Here is a 17,112-nt window from a genome sequence, read left to right as displayed (position 1 = left end):
TTTCACTGCTGCCTTTCCCCGCCAAGATAGTTGAGCGGGTGGTTAGTAACACTCTTTCCACCCACTTGGAACAACGTCTCCTTCTTGACGAGGATCAATTTGGCTTCCGGCCGGCCCATGGGACTGAAACTGCCCTCATCACCGCCATGGATGAACTTCAGAGGCGCGCAGACAGAAATCAGGTTTCCTTTTTGATCTTGCTTGATATGTCTGCCGCCTTTGACACAGTTAATCACAAGATCTTGCTAAGGCGGTTGTTTGAAGCAGGGGTGAGAGACTTAGCTTTGAGCTGGTTCCAGTCTTTTCTGCAGGGCAGGCAGCAGGCGGTTTCAATGCCTCCTTTTCAGTCACCTTTCTCCCCGGTCTTGCATGGTGTGCCTCAGGGCTCTGCCATCAGTCCTATCCTTTTTAACATTTACCTTAGGCCACTAATTTAGCTTATTAAAGGTTTTGGCATTCGAATTGTTAATTATGCCGATGACACGCAGATGATCCTCTCCTTGGAAGGAGAGGAGTCCATCTCTGTGGAGGTCTTACACAACTGCCTCAGGAATACGGCCAGCTGGCTAAAGGCGAATTCGCTTCAGTTTAATGCCGGGAAAACTGAAGTGCTTTTTAGCGCTGGAACAAGGATCCCCCGTCCGTTTCCCAACAATTTCTGGCCCCCGGAATCCGGCTCTATTGTCCGGCCATCGGACTCTGTCCGTAACCTGGGAGTTATGTTGAATCATGGGCTCAGTATGGATACCCATGTTCAGAAAACATCGGCCTGCTGTTTTGCCATTCTCCGCTCACTTAGGAAGGTTCTGCCCCTGTTACCATCCCACCCTCGTACCCAGGTGGTTAGATGTACCATCCTGAGCAGGTTGGACTATTGTAATGCCCTCCTGCTCGGGTCCCCTGAGTACCTACTGGACAGACTCCAAAGGGTTCAATCTGCGGCGGCGAGATTGGCGTTGGGACTGCCTAGGAGATCTCATGGTCCATCTGCCCTTGCAAAACTACATTGGCTTCCTCTTAGACAGAGGATCCAATTCAAAGCCCTTTGCATTGTGTTTAGGGCTCTTCACAGATGTGGCCCAGCTCCCCTTAGGTCCAAGTTCGTCTGGTATACTCCTTCCAGACATCTTCGTTCTTCGGATGCTAAACTGGTAGCTGTTCCCAGATTTAGGAAGGTCAGAGCTGGTGGCAGATCCTTTCAGGTGACTGCATCCAGACTCTGGAACACTCTCCCCATCGAGATTAGGGCCACTAATGAACTTTTGCAGTTTAGGAAAAAGGTAAAAACGTGGCTTTTCCCTGGCTAGCTTCGCTGGTCAGGCATACTCTGCTGTCTCTTTTCTACCTTGGTTTGGATTTTGGTAGCGCCAGGATGCCTGCAATGGTGACAGTCGCGCTCTATAAATTCTTAAAATAAATAAATAAACACCTATTCCAAAACCTCCCGGACTGACTCCCAGTATGTTTGGAGGACCGGACACTCCCATACCATATGCACAAAGTCTGCCATTGGGTTGCAGCATCTTGGGCAGTGCGCGTCCCTTGTGCTATCAATGGTCTGGAGACGCCTAGGGGAAAGGTAGGTCATATGTACAATGTTATACTGAATTAATTTGAATCTGTTGCTAACTGACACTTTCCTCACACTTTCATGAAGTTTTTCCCAGTCACAGGAGGTGATTTCCCTCGGACACGCCCGCTGCCATCTGTCCTCAATCGTCAGGGGCCCCAACTTCCTGTCCTCCCTCAAGGCCCTATAAAGGTGAGTCACAAACTTCCGACCCCCAGCCTTCGCCAACATTGTGACCAGTGTACGGGTGGGCCCCGGAGCCTCCGGGAATGTTGGCCACATCTGCCGCGCTGTCGCCGCTATTTTCGCGTATTGGAGGTATTGTCCCGGGCCAAGCTCAAAGGAGGCTACTGCCTCCTGATAAGTTACAAATTGGTCATTCGGATACAAGTCCGCTAACATCAGGCACCCTCCCTCCGTCCATTTATCTATAGTCATGACCCGTGCAATCCAGGCAAATGGCGGTAAAAGCCACAGATCCAAGTCCGGGGCGAAGGGATTGCTGTGGAGGAGGCGTCGTGTCACCCGATCCCAGATCGACGCCATCAACCGCGCCAGTAGGGGGGTATGTTCCGGGTGTCCCCAAAACGCCAAAGCAATGCCCCCAGTTGCCTGTTTCCAAACGTCCCCTACATTAAGGATCTTTCCCACGAGGGGTCCGTATCCAGCCATGCGACCACGTGTTGTAGCTGTGAGGCAAAATAGTACATCTCCAGGTCGGGAACTTCCAAACCACCAGCGCCCCAACTGCGCTTTAAGACCTCCAAACTCACCCTGCATCGCTTCCCATTCCATAACAGGAGGATGAGGAGTGAGTCCAGCTCTCGAAAAACCCAATGTAGAGTCTCGTAAAAGGACCCCTGCATAGTGTATAAGCAACGGGGGAGGATCACCATTTTAATTAGGGCTATCTTTCCCATCAGGGAAAGTGGAAGAGTATTCCAAAAGGCGATGCTTCCCTTTAAACCTCGAATTATCCGTCCCATATTGTGCTGAAAAAAGGTGTCTGAGCGCCGGCTTATCCACACCCCCAGGTAGCGCAGTGTGTCATCCACCCATGGGAGTCCCATCTCTGGGCGTGGAACCCCTTCCCACTCTTCCTGCGTCCCAATCGCGTACAACTGGGATTTTGTGTTATTGACTGCCAGACTGGAAGCAGCTGTGAACTGCGCTAATGCGGCCATCAGGATCGGCAGGGAGTGCGTTGGCTGACTCAGGTAGATCAAGGCGTCGTCCGCATATAAGGACACCACGTGTTCCCTCGCCCCTATTCGAATGCCCCGGTCTCTAAGCACCGAACGAAGGTGACATGCCAGCGGCTCCATAGCCAGGGCAAAAAGCAGGGGGGAGAGAGGACACCCCTGGCGAGTACCCCTCAAAACAGGTATCTCCTCCAAGATGCACCTGCCCGTGCGGACTCTGGCTACCGGTCTGGTGTAGAGCAGCCGAACCCATCGCACGAATCTTTCCCCCAGTCCTAGTTTTAAAAGTACCTTCCATAAATAGGGCCATCGGACCGAATCGAAGGCTTGTTCGATGTCTAGGAAAACCAGCGTGTTCTGTCCAGCCTGACCCTCTAAGGTCTGCATAACATGGGCCAGGCGGCGTATATTCCGCAAAGTGTTTCGGCCCGGGATAAATCCTGATTGGTCATCATTGACCAGGCGACGAAGATATGGAAGGAGTCTGGAGGCGAGAACCTGACTGATTATTTTTAAATCCACATTTAACATGGATATGGGTCTATAGGATCCTGGGAGAAGAGGATCCTTCCCCGGTTTGGGGAGCATGACTACCGTTGCCGCTCGCATGGAGTCCGGGAGCAAGCCCCGATTGTACGCCTCCGAAGCCACCTCCAGGAGTTTTGGGATCAAAACGTCTTTGAAGTCTTTGTAAAGTTCAGCTGCGAGGCCATCCAACCCCGGGGACTTAGCCGTCTGTAGATGGGCTATCGCCGCTCTTATTTCCTCCACTCGGAGTGGCCCACCCAAGTCCACCTGACTCTCTGCCTCGATACTTGGCAACTGTACTCCCTCCAGATATTGTTCCATGTCCTCCATGCCCGCTAGGGACTGTGAGTCCGAATATGTTTTAGACAGATGGGAGCGGAACACCTCAGTGATCGCCTGCTGGGTATATACTAACTGGCCCAAGTCATCTCTCAGTGCCAAGATTGGGTGAGGCCGAGTTTCGGCTCGAATCAGACGCTCCAGTAACCTCCCCGCCTTGTCACCCTCCGCATACCACTTTTTCCTACTGGTCTTTCTGTTAAACTTGCCGAGGGAGGCCCAAGCGTCCCCCAGGCGTTGCCGCGTGGCCGTCCATTCCGGTTTTTGCTCCTTGTCAGTGGGGAAGTCCCTTTCTAGTTCTGCTAGCGTGTCTTCATGCCGCTTAAGCTCCTTTTCCAATACCCGCTTTACCCCTACTCCCGTGGAGAGGCATACACCCCGCACAACCACCTTCATGGAGTCCCACTCAATTTCCCTGGTACTGGCCGACCCCCAGTTCGCATCCAAGTACTCCTCGAGGCCCTGCAAGATAGTCTCCCTATATACGCGATCAGCCAACGCCTCAACATTAAGCCTCCAGAGCGGGACCCTAGGCCGGGGACCACCCACCAGATACGTAAGCAAGAGCGGAGAGTGGTCTGACAAGTAACGCGCCAAATAATGAATGTCCTCCACCCGATCAGTGACCCCGCCCTGGAGGAAGAAGTAGTCCAACCTACTGTGGGTGTCAGCAGCCGGTGTATAGCACGAGTACACCCAACTAACCGGGTTGCGATGCCTCCAGACATCCACCAGGTCATAACTACGGAGCATCTGAGTTAGAGCTTCCCTCGTTTTAGGCTTCGCATCCAATTTGGGGGGTCACCTATCTAAATCACCGTCCAGTGCACAATTAAAATCTCCAGCTATAAGGAGCTCCATGTCCGGGTCAACATCCACCTGTCCCAACACTTGACCCAAAAACTCACCATCATCCACATTCGGGGCGTACACATTCACCAGGCATACATCCCGACCATCCAAAGTGCCCACCACTATTACAAATCTGCCCTCTGGGTCTATCTTGGAGTGAACAGCCTTAAAAGGAACCCCCGGAGCCACCCAAATAAGGGCCCCTCTGGCGAACCCGGAGTAGGAAGTAGCAAAGAACTGACCCCTCCACCTGCGCTGGACATGTTTAAGGCAGTCCCCCCAGAGGTGTGTTTCCTGAAGGAAGGCAATTTTGACATTATAACGACGAAGATAGGTGGCCACCCTGATCCTCTTGATCGTATTATTAAGCCCCCTGACATTCCATGTGATGAGCTTCTATTTACATGCGTCACCCGTCACGGTAGCTATATGTGTGACATGACGACCCCCAGCCGGAGGTCCCCTGAGCCCCCTCCATCATGTGACAGGACCCCGCAGCATGTAGACCGTGTAAGCAATTCATTGCACTCGACCCCCCGTTAGGTACACTTCCCCCACACTGTAAAGCAGGAGAAGAAACAATCTCGGCAGCATCCCACCCTAACCCGCAACATGGAACTCTAGCAACACCCACCCTCGGGCGGTAGCATCGCATCTCCCAATCTGGAACCAGTCAGCCAGTAGTGCACTCTTGGCTGAGTTTAATTCAGTACGGCACTGTCGAGGTGCACTCCCAAACAGGCCACTCAAGGGTATTGTATTGGTTGTGTCTCTCTCTATTGCTAAGTGGGCCATATATGGCAGGGGCTGTATCCAGTGGTTTGTGTGTGCTGTGCATGTGCACAGTAGCAGTACAGCACACAGTCTAGTGCTGCTATTCCTCCTTGGTCATTCGTCAAAGTGAGTGTTTCCCAGTTTATTCTTGGCTGACCTCCCGCCCAGGCTAGGGTGATAGATACTTTCACATGGTGCTTTGAAAATATTCCTAGGACAACGTTTATACTTTGTTGGGCCACGTCTACATTTTATTATGGGTTTAGGCATAAAATACTAATGTCTTTATCTATTGTTAAAATGTATTTATTCATTTTTTAAATGTAACAATAGATGTTATAATGGTAAACACATACAGGTCCCAATAACATGCCCATGATGTCTGTGGTATGTGTTCTGTGCGCAACATTCGGGGTGCACGGTAGAAGGGATGGTCAGGGAGAGAGACGAGGAATGGGAAAGGGAGAGATGGTGAACAGGTTAGTGAAGTGTTTACTGTTGCTCAACCGAGTACTCTGTTGCCTTCCAATGTTTGCGTTCCACCCATGCATGGAATCATTTTTCCTTATAAGTGGTATGTCACTGTTGTGCGGTAAGGTTCCCACCTTGCTCATTGGTTGTAATGCACCCTGGGTATGTGTGGGAGGTGTTTAAGATATTAGGTCGCCTACAGCTCTATCTGGTAGGCCATACTGCTGCCCATATTACTCTATGCCAGTTATAAATGCCTGCGCCTGTCAGGATCCTTGGAAGTCTCCTATGGTTCATCGCCCACCTGCCAGGTTGTGCGGAGGCCCAGTGGGATCCTGTCCCATACCACCGCTATGGGGAGTTTGCGTAGCCCAAGGGTATCCTCACGGGGTAGAGTGATGTTCTCCTCCTGAACCCAGTTCGCCAGAAAGTGAAACCAAGATTTCTTAGGCGGGCGTTCTAAGGACTTCCAGCGCCTGGTAATTAAGCGTTTAGCTACAATCAACCCCAGGTCTATGAATCGCTACTGCACCTTGTGTTTTTTGGATCTGCGATATAGGCCTAATAAACATTCTTCCCAAGTGCATTCCACGACTCGGCCTGTGCATTGTGACTGGTGAGTAGTGACAGCCTCCAAGTAATAGGTGAGGGAAGTACAGGTCCATAGCATATGTAATAGATCCTCGTCTACCTGTCTACATCTGGGACAGTGAGCGTCAGTACGTTTATAGTACTTGTTTATCTTGGCTGGTGTCAAGTATGCCCTATGTCTTATAAAGTATTGTATCAGTTGGAATCTGGCATTTCTAGGGATGTGTGTGGGCCCCTCTAGTATAGCCGACCACTCTCGCTCCGTGCACTGCCGATGGAGGTCAGCATCCCAGTGCTGCCTAAGTGACGTCAATGGACATGCTGCATGCGATCTCAGTGAATCTGCGAACCACTTTGTGAGATGTCTCCCTGCGCCTATCACATTTCAACATACATTGGATGGTGAGGTGTGTTGCAGGCTCTTGTGTTATGTCTCCCCACAGTGCTCGCAGCGTGAAGATCAATCAGGTGTCCAGTAGGGATTTGCCTCGTGGCAGGTCATTCTCCTCAACTATGGTGTCAAGGGGTGCTAATTGTCTGCTGTGATATATGTCTCTCAGTATCTGTATCCCCACTTTCACCCAGGCAGATAGTTCCACTGCAGTGATGGCACGGTGTCTTCTTGGCGTACCCTGTATCGGTAGAGAAGGCTCATATTGGATAATGCCGTTTGTGAGGCGCAAGCTGTGTTGGAAGCAGCTATGGGCTACTGCTAACATCAATTGGGTGGGTGCTGCCCCTTTCCTCCCAGGGTGGAACAGGCTTATAATTGAGGAATGGGTGGTGTCTGCAGTTGTGTAGTGGTGTACGCTAGGTACATTCTGCCAATCCACCGAGCTATTCACTGTAATTGTGCTGCCAGGTAGTAATGTTCCATATTGGGTATTCCCAGCCCTCCCTGGCCCGTTGGTCAATAGAGCTTGGGCTAATGGCACCCCACATCGTGAATCGTGCCATATAAAGTCTTGCACAGTACGTTCAAATGAGCGAAAAAGTGGGGGCTTGACGTAAGCGGCAAGTTAGTGAAGTAATATAATAGACGCAGGAGGGCGACCATTTTGAGGAGCACGATTTGGCCCATAATCCTTAGGGTAAGGGTGCGCCAGAAGACCACCTGCGTTTTAATTGCGGTAATGACCCGGGTGAGGTTCCCCTCTAGTAGATTGTAGTAAATTACTTCACGCTGATACTTGAATAGTTGTAGTTATGCAGGGTTTAATGAAGCAAGGAACAACAGTCTCCCTAACGCTCGCTGGCCAGGCACAGAACTGACTCATACAGAACATTAAGAGTCAGAGCCATCTAAAATCTAGAATTCAGAACAAGAGCATAGAGAATAAACCATAGGGAACATATAAATAGTATATAACATAGATCTTCTGGTTGGTGGTAGATCCTGACCCCCAGAAAAAGAAATACTGATGGTTGGCATTGCACTCCAGTGCCATTGACCGCCAGGCCAAAGGTTGCCTCAGTAAATGAGTATAGGCACGATTTTTCCCAATTGACTTGCAGGTCCGACAGGGAGGCAAAATCAGATAGCATCTTTGCTATAGCATCACACGGCTCTCTTATGTCTCGGAGATATATCAACAGTGCATTGCATACAGAGAGATTGTGTATATGCCATCTCCTAAGTGGATTCCCCATTCTTCTCCGCCCCTCGTTAGGCCTCAGTTAGTGTCTCTATGGCTAAGGAAAACCATAGTGGGGACAGCGGGCCCCCTGTCTGGTGCCACATCCGATGGGGATTGAACCGTTCATGTTAGGGAATGTCTTGACTCTGGCAGTGGGTAGGGTATACAACAGCTTAATAAGCCAAAGTAAGTGGGTGCCCAGCTCATATCTAGGCAGGGTGGTGAATAGGAACTCCCACTCCAGCGCATCAAATGCTTTCTCCAGGTCGAGGAACTAAACAACCTTGATGTGGCCAGCGGTCTACCGAGTATTTAGCTACTCGAAAAATATGGTACTAATTCAATGATGTGCTATGAGCCAGCACAAAATGATTTTGGTTTGTGTGTACCAGCTGAGGCACCAGTGGAGCCAGTCGATCCACTAATATTTTGGCCAGAATCTTGTAGTCTGTATTTAACAGTGCTAATGGGCAATAAGAGCCGAGCAACTCAGGATTCCTGTCAGGTTTAGGCAGTGACACAAGTAAAGACTCGTGAAGTGATGCAGGGAGAATATATGTCTCCAGAGAGCTACTGCATAATGTCAGTAAGTGTGGGGCCAGGACTGATGCATACGCCTTCTAGTATTCAGCTGGTAGTCCATCCCGCTCTGGTCCCTTACGTGTGGCTAGTGCTGTTATGGCAGTCTGGACCTATGAGAGCGTTATTGGTTTGTCTAGTTCTACGCTCTGCTTCTGGGTCACCACTGGTATGGAGAGGGGGGACAGAAAGGCCTCCAGTGCCTCAAAATCTATGTTGATAACCGACTTGTATAGTTTGGTATAGTGCTTGGCAAATTCTTGGTGAATTTCCTGTTGGGTGGTCATTAGGCATCCAGACACAGCATATCGAAAGGATCTGATGTTGCATTTGTACCTGCCTAATTAGTCAGACCAGCAGGCGGCCTGCTCTGTCCGGTGCATGCAGTGTGTGCAGCATAGTTCAGGCATCTCATTTGTTCCATTGCTGCTGTGTGTTCGTGCCTCAGTTTGTCTATTCAGCACTGCATCTGACTCTAGGTGGCGAAGCGAGTTTTCGAGGCTCACCACTTCTATATCCAGTTGTCGACAAATTCCCCAACTGAGGCTTAAGCATTGCCCTCTCGCTACTGTTTTAAATGCTTCCCACTCTGTACCCTTATCAGCTACCAAGCCTGTGTTCATTTCAAAGAAAGTGTTAAAGGTTGCGCCTAGTGATGTTCTGAAGGGCGGGTCCTCCAGTGCCGCCGGCTGTTGGCACCATAGGCGCCTGACCTGTCCATCCTGTTCCCGCTGAAATACTAATGTCTTTATCAAGTAGAAGTAAGTGCCAGTGATGAAGTTAGTTTACCTGGAGCAGTAATTCTGGTCTGAAAAAGCCCAAATAGGTGACATCCTTGTTTGTGTCCTTATTTATGATACTTGGGCTGGTACTTACAGTCTTAATATGTGTAGCTGGTACTTACAATCTGGATATGTACAACTGATATATACTATCTGTGTATGTGTGGCTGGTACTTACAGTCTGGCCATGTATGTTTGGTACTGTAATCATATTTTTTGTAAGTAGGACCACACTTTACAGATCTACACTCATTTCAGGAATCCTGGTCCAAGGTCCTTCCAGATTTGAAAAGGTCCAAATAGGTAACACACTTCTCTGTGTTCTTGTTTGTGGTACTTGGGTCTGGTACTTACAACCCTCAAAGGTGGGGTTGGTACTTTCAAACTGTATATGTGTGGTTGGTTCTTACGGTATGGGCATGTATGTTTGATACTGTAATGATTTTTTTTGGTAAGTAAGACTGCACTCTATGGATCTACACTTAATTATTGTACTAACATCCCTGCAGGTAAAACTTCAGGAGTGTCTGCATCTTCTGATGAAAGAGGAGGAATATATTCTGGAGTCTCAAGTCAAGGACGATGAACAATATAAAACCACGAGGGTGAGTGGCTGCAGGGAATGCTGTGGATCTGTGTGTCTGTATTTGTCCATCTACTTGTGTGTACCTCTTAAAGTTCAAGACACACTTTCCCTCGAGGAGACCCCCTACAGACTGGGTTGTGATACACACTAGGTAAACCGAGTCACTGTTGTTGGACACTGAGGCTGACATCAGCCAAGGGTGTGTCATAAAATAAACGAAAACAAAAATTACCCTGCTAATCCTAAAGTCATATTTACATAGTGTGTATTTATTTACACGTGTGGCATTATCTTGCAGTGAATATATGCCTGTGTGTCTGTGTCCATGTGCGTACATGTGTGTGATTGTGTGTTTGTGTGGACGTGTTCACACTTATGTGTAACAGTATGTGCTCATGTATGGATGGTTCTGGAGTTATTTATGGGTGTGCATGCATGCCGCAATCTTTATGGTTCTGTATTTTTGTGTGCATGGTTTAGTGTTTGTGTGTGTCTTTGTATGTATGTATTTTGAGCCAGAGAATATGTAAATGTCTGTCTGTGAGTTTGCGTATCACAAGGTCTGGTGGTATTTGTGAGTGCAATTACATTTGTGCATCTAAATGACCGTGTTCCTCTGTAGTTTGTGTATCCATGGGTCTGCATATATTTATCTGTGAAATCATATATACTCTGTTAAAGGAGTTCAAGTCTTCGAAGACCCAGCCTATTCTCCCATTGTTAAAAATGTACAATTCTAAAGTTATAGCCTTTGTCACCTATGGAGCAGAACTTTGGGGCTTTGACAATTTAGCTCAAAACAAGTTTTTGAGAAACGTCATTGGCGTGCCACAGTGTACCCCTATAAAGCCTGTCTACTATGACCTAGGGTGTAGGGGACTAGACAATGTAGCAAAATTTCGCCACATAGCTTATTGGCGTAGATTGTGGATGACTCCAGAGCTGCAGCACTACGCCGCCGCTTTAAAAGATGTATGGGCATTTGATTCATCTTGTAAAATAAAATGGCTGCAAAACATCAAAGCCACTCTGACAAATATGGGTGTGTGACATTTATGGGAAGATCCAGAGGGTCAGCAGCTTTCCTAAAAAAAAGTTATGAAGGAACTTTATTGGTCCATGGTTGGGAGGAGGAACATATTGACCTAAGAATCTTCATCGCTGACAGGGGAATTTCTAGAGCATAAGCCATGCCCCCAATATGAGTCTTACTGGGATATTATCACCAAACCCAGGGACAGACGCCTTTACCTACGATTTCAGGTGGGTACGCTACCCATAAACTCATGCATATGTAAATGGCACAACTCAAATGATAACAAATGTAAGTTGTGTATGAGGCAGGAGGAGAACTATTCTCATTTTTTATTTGTCTGTCAGGCCTATCAGGCGCCACAACGCAAATGACTGAAACCATTATGCAAGAATATGTGTGTTAGAAGTAGTGCAATCGCACAACGAATACTGACGACCTACACAAGTGTCCCGACTGTCATAGCCGTCGCTCGATTCTTTAGCTGGGCGTCGCTCATTCGGGAAAAGGCTACAAGATTCTCAAATACAGCGAACCCTCCGACAAATTCACAAACAAGTAATATGCTGGAATGGGTGGGTTAGCCTACTGTTAGTAACAAAGTACAGAACTTAGGTGGTGCTCTAACTGATCCCCTTAGTAATTGTAGATAGCGGTTGCAAACTGCCCGGCCCTAATCGCACAGTGTATGTAAAGTTTTGATGACTGTATTATGTTTTTATAATCTTTTAGGTATTACTGATATTTTAATCATAGTACTTTTCACTATACGACAAATAGTAATATTTTTTTTTTTTTTTTTTTTTTTTTGGTTTTCAGACGTAGTTTATTGGTTTTCTGCACAAAACATCCATACACAATCGTATATCAATTGCCCTATCAACCCTGTAGAATCTATCAGGACCCCTCCCTACCATGTACCTTACGCTTTATGTTGATATAGTAGCACTTTACAACCAGTGGAACAATATGAACAATGACTGCAAAATATAGCCCGTCTCTTCTCCCCTAGCAAAACTACAATCTCTCCCTCCCTCCTCCCTCCTCCCTACCCCCATCACAGACGCGCACAACCCTGTCCATTCTTCCTATCCCACATGCACAGGAGTAACCACATATTGATCCATATGTGTACCTATCTTGCCTCAGGGCTATCCTCGACCAGTGGCCCATCCCGCTCATCATCCTGCGGCTCGTATTCGCGCAACGCCTGCACTAAGACTTCCCATGCTGTCGCCCCTTCTAATGCTTTATCATTTCGTCTGCGCGCCAGCTGATACCTCAGTGCACCCTCACTGTTAGCCCATTAGAAGAACTCTCCCCTCCACCGCGTACTGCTAGGTCCCACAGTAGCTTTCCAGTGCTTCATAATTTCACGCTTTGCCAATATAAGCCCCATGTCCACAAATTTACTCGTGATCTTGTTCATGGACGTGTGGGGGAACCAATGGAGGATGCTGGTAGCCATATCAAATACCAGTTGTCTCTCTGTGATCGCATTCAGGGTCTCTCCCACTTCTTCCCAATAGCAGCCTATCTCTGGGCAGGACCATAGCATGTGATCTAGGTCTACCCCACCCCTCGTGCATCTGGGACATGCCGCGTCAGCTACTTTAAAATATTAAAGTACGCTCTATGGAGTATGTAAAAGTGTATTAACTGGAACCTTGCGTTCCTCGTACTCTTCCAGGCCCTCCGCATTATCTGCACCCAGGCCGCGTCTGGAATGTCCCTCCCCAAAGCCACTTCCCATTTTCCTTTCAGTGTCGTCAGGGGTGCCAGCCCTTCATTGGTCATTCTCGAGTATAGACTAGAGAGGAGTTGGACTAACGGCTAAGGCGCTCGACCGCAGACCTGGGGATCTGGGTTCGAGTCTCGGTAACGACACCAAAACCTCCTGTGATTCTGGGCAAATCACTTAATCTCCCCGTGCCTAAAAATGAAAGTGTGTGTCCTCATGTAAAATGTAACTTGTGCTATGTAAAGCGCTCTGATACCTGATTCGGTTCGGGTCTAGTTCGCGCTATATAAAACTCTAAAATAATTTTTTTTTTTTTTAAATAGACACGTAACCACCTTAAACGTCCCAGCCGCCATCATGGTATACTGGCATGCCATCGACGTCTTGGGCTCTGTTAGTCCTTCCCGCCAATGCGCCTGCATCGCTCTTGTTAACGCTGCGTGAAGTAGGAAGCCCTCCCTCGGTAAATCAAATCTCTCCTGGAGTGTCTGGTAGGGCGCTTATGGGTGTAGCACTCCCGCTCTGCGCTGCGATCGGTTCCAACAGAGTCTGAGCATTTTTTCCTCTGTGAGTAAGTCCCTGAGGTCTAGTCTCTGCTGGAGCACTATAAATGAGAGGACGTGGCGCAGTATTCCTTGGCCTCTCCTACGTTCCGGTCCCCGAAATTCTCTCGCTACTTCCTGCGTAAAAATCTGCAGCTGGGCCGCTAGATAATACAGCTCAAAGTCTGGGAGCGCCAGACCACCCTCAACCTTAGGCCGCACCAGCGTCGCTTGCGCGACTCTGCATCTGCCTGCGCCCCAAAGGAAGGACACTATAAGCGACTTCAACAGTTTAAAGGTGGAGCTCGGTATCCACACGGGCAGTGTTCTAAAATAATATAAGAACCGAGGAAGTGCTACCATTTTTAAAAGGGCTATAGGGCCCATAACTGACAACGGGAGGGTGGGCCAAAAGGCCATGCTGCCTCTCAGCGCCCACAGGGCGCGACCCACATTACCCTCTAGCATGTCCGCCGCTGTGTGATAAATGTTCACCCCTAAGTATGTGAAGCAGGTAGGTTCCCATCGCACAGCTCAAACCATGTCTGGGCGAGCCTCCCCCTTCCTGACCGGGAACATGCATGTCTTGGACCAGTTCACTCTCAGACCCGAGATTCCTCCGAAGTCCGAGAACAAGCGCTCAGCCTCCAGCATCGCACTGTCAGCATCTTCATGAAGAGTAGCAGGTCATCCGCGTATAGTGATATGTACTGCCGACCCTCTCTACTCTCCAGCCCTTCATAGTGTTGCCCCCCCGAGCCGTAACCGCAAGGGGTTCCAACGCCAGGGCGAACAACAATGGAGCCAACGAACATCCTTGCCTCGTCCCTCGTTCCACCGGGTATTGCGAGGATATCAGCATGCCATCCCTCACTCTGGCCACCGCAGACGAGTACAGGACCTTCGAGCATTGTGTATAGTGCTCGCCTAATCCAAAACATCCCATCGCCTTGTATAAATACTCCCACTCTAAGCTATCAAAAGCTTTTTCAATATCTACCGAGAGCACCATTGGCTGCCTCGCCCCCGGGTGGTCGTCTTCTAATTGCCGCACCAACCGTCTGATGTTCGTGGTCGTGTTTCACGTCGGTATGAAACTAGCCTGGTCATGGTGGACCAGCGTGGTCATATGCTTCAACAGCCGGGTCGCCAAAACAATGCTCAGTATTTTATAGTCTGTGGTCAACATCGATAATGGCCTGTAGGAGGCCGTATTCGTACTGTCCCTCCCTGTTTTCAGCAGCGGGATTACCAGTGCTTCTCGCATAGAGCTGGGTAGTTGCCCCCATCTCCTTTGTTTCCTTATACACTTCCTGGAGTCTTGGAGCTGTCATATAGCTACTGTATATCTTTATAATGTGTTAAGTAGCATAGGCTCATTAAATGTTTAAACGCCATTTTTCCTTTTGCTGCTTCTGCACACGACACTTAATTGTTGATTTAGCTTTCAACCTAGTTGTTCGTGGTGGTTTACATGAGAATAATATGTTATTACTCTGATATCAGCTTTGCTTAATAAACTATGTCTGTACAGAGAGTGCTGAAGTTTCAGGAACAACACAATACAGATTTGTTATGAGGTCTGATCTTCGCGCCTTCATAGACATAACATAAGTGCAGCTTCTGCCAACTTTGGGCTTGAGGCGGGTTTTTATATTGCTTTGCTTGAGGCACAAAAACACACTTGATGCTGTTCGCATGCAGAGAGAGCTGGTGTATGCTGATGTGATCCCTTCATTCTAGGACACTGAGTTATGGGCCCGCCCTTATTCAACCCAAAGAGACCTTCTTAGCTATTAATATAATATGCGAGTTAGGGAGGGTGAGAAATAAGTGTTGTTAACCCGTATTAATTTACAGCATGGTAACATGCTGTCACCGTTCGCTTTCTATGGACTAGTAACTATGCTTGTAGCTTTGTTATTGATAATATGTTTACTTGTATTATCTAAGATACTGCGCCTGAGAAGACGGCATTAGTAAATAAACATTTCAAATGCTCACGTGTTCTTCTTTACTCCATGTTCTGGTTTGTAATGATTGTATAACGAAAGAGTGCTCATGTGTTCCACGTAATCTGAGGTTGGTGAGTTCATGTTCTGGTTTGTCTAAACATTGGGAGTTGGTTATGACCAATGAGACACTGTAGCTAGCTCGGTAAGGGGTTTGTTGGGTACTAAGGTGAGTTTTGGGTCACCCTAATTCGCTGAGGTTCCAATCCTCTGTGCACAGTTCTGTGGGAGAACAGAAACCCTGCTACAGAGCTAATAGGTCTACAAATTTTCCATAGAATTCTATAGGCAGCCCATCCAGCCCAGGGGTTGTGTTGCAAGCCATGTGTTTAATGGCGCCTCGGATCTCTCCCAGCTCTATATCCCTGCCTAAATCATCCGCCTGTTCCCGATCAAGGCCCGGCAGGCACAGTCCTTCCAAGTAACTATCTAGCGCAGGGTTCCCATCCATCAGTGTACTTTTGTAGAGCTCCTCATAGTACCGCGCGAAACACTGCAGGATCTCGCTTTGAGTGTGAACTATCTCCCCACCCTCAGGTTCTAACACCAGTATGGGGGAACTACGTTTAGAGGGGTTCACCAGCCAGGCCAGTAGTGTCCCAGCCTTGTCTCCCTCCGCATGGGTGCTTACCATAAAAGCCTTGTGATCAAAGCTGCGCAAGCGCTCCACCTCCGTTGCTATCGCCTCCTTCGCTACACTAACCTCCTCTTGCAATTCAGGGTGGCCAGGTCGTGCCACCTCCGCCTGGCGAAGTACATCCTCCGCTTTGTTCAGGTTGGTTAGTAGAACTTTCCGCACTCCCGAATACTTTCCTATACAAAGGCCCCTCACAACCACCTTGAAGGCATCCCATTTGGTAGCCCTCGTCGCGGTCGAGCCGGCATTCTCCGCAAAATAGTGGGTCATCCCCTCTTCCAGTGCAGCATTGAAAAGCGGGTCGTCTAGGGTCTCAGGGCGCAACCTCCACGTGGGGATGCACGAGGTCTCAGTCATCCATTGCATGTTGACAAGCAGTGGTTATGATCAGATAGCATCCTAGTTAGGTATTCCGTTCGGACAATAGTCGTCATAACTGCTGGGGAGCACAGTACTGCATCCAAACGCACATGTAGTTCATGCATACCAGAAAAATATGAGTAATCCCGTTCTCTAGGGTGCTGCGCACGCCAAGCATCAACTAACTCCCAACGCGTCTGCCAATCAAGCCTACCCTTGGTCAATCATTATCAGGGGACCCGCGAGGTATTTCGCCAGCGACCCAGACATTCTCGCCAGAAAGCTCAGCTGATCTACATTAGGTGCGTAAACGCTACAGAAGGCGATGTCTCTACCTCTCAGTTTCCCCGCAATGGCCACAAATCTGCCCTCTGGGTCTATCACCTGGCTATTCACCTGAAACGGGACCCCCGCCCTAATCCAAATCAGCGCTCCCCTCGCAAAAGCAGAGTATGTGGTGTTATACACTTGACCCCTCTGTCTACGCTGTAGCGCTATACCCTCCGCCTTCGTTAAGTGTGTTTCCTGGAGCAGCGCAATGTATACCCCCCTACGAACTAGGTAGGCGTGAATTTTATGGCGTCTCATCATGGTGTGGAGCCCCCTCACATTCCAGGTGACACATTTCAAATGAGTGGTATCACCCATTCTCCCATAGGTGCTTGCTCATTGAAAATCGTCCCTCCGTGTCAGCGTCTGTGATTGCCCCCCCCAACTTTCCCCCAAACTCCCAACACCCCCCACCCCCCAAGAACAGGTCCTAGCTTCTCCCATCTAGTTCCCATCCAAACCAATATATCCATTCAACACCCACAAAACCCAACAGCAGACACTGCGGGTATGCCTTAAGGGCAGAGAGGGGGACCTGTGTACCAA

At 48.7% G+C, this 17,112-nt stretch overlaps 1 protein-coding gene across 1 annotated transcript in view; it reads left to right on the top strand.

The window, feature by feature from the left end:
• LOC144752400 (E3 ubiquitin-protein ligase TRIM39-like) overlaps window positions 1-17,112 on the top strand; it is a 270,934-nt gene that overhangs the window by 27,059 nt on the left and 226,763 nt on the right. Inside the window, exon 2 of the mRNA XM_078640332.1 lies at window positions 9,835-9,930. Within this exon, the coding sequence (XP_078496458.1) occupies window positions 9,835-9,930 (96 nt within the window). The remainder of the gene's footprint in view (window positions 1-9,834; window positions 9,931-17,112) is intronic.

The sequence above is a fragment of the Lissotriton helveticus genome, chromosome 5_1 (genome assembly GCF_964261635.1).
Source record: "Lissotriton helveticus chromosome 5_1, aLisHel1.1, whole genome shotgun sequence".
NCBI classification, from domain to species: Eukaryota; Metazoa; Chordata; class Amphibia; order Caudata; family Salamandridae; genus Lissotriton; species Lissotriton helveticus.
This window is presented reverse-complemented; position numbering and strand designations above follow the sequence as displayed.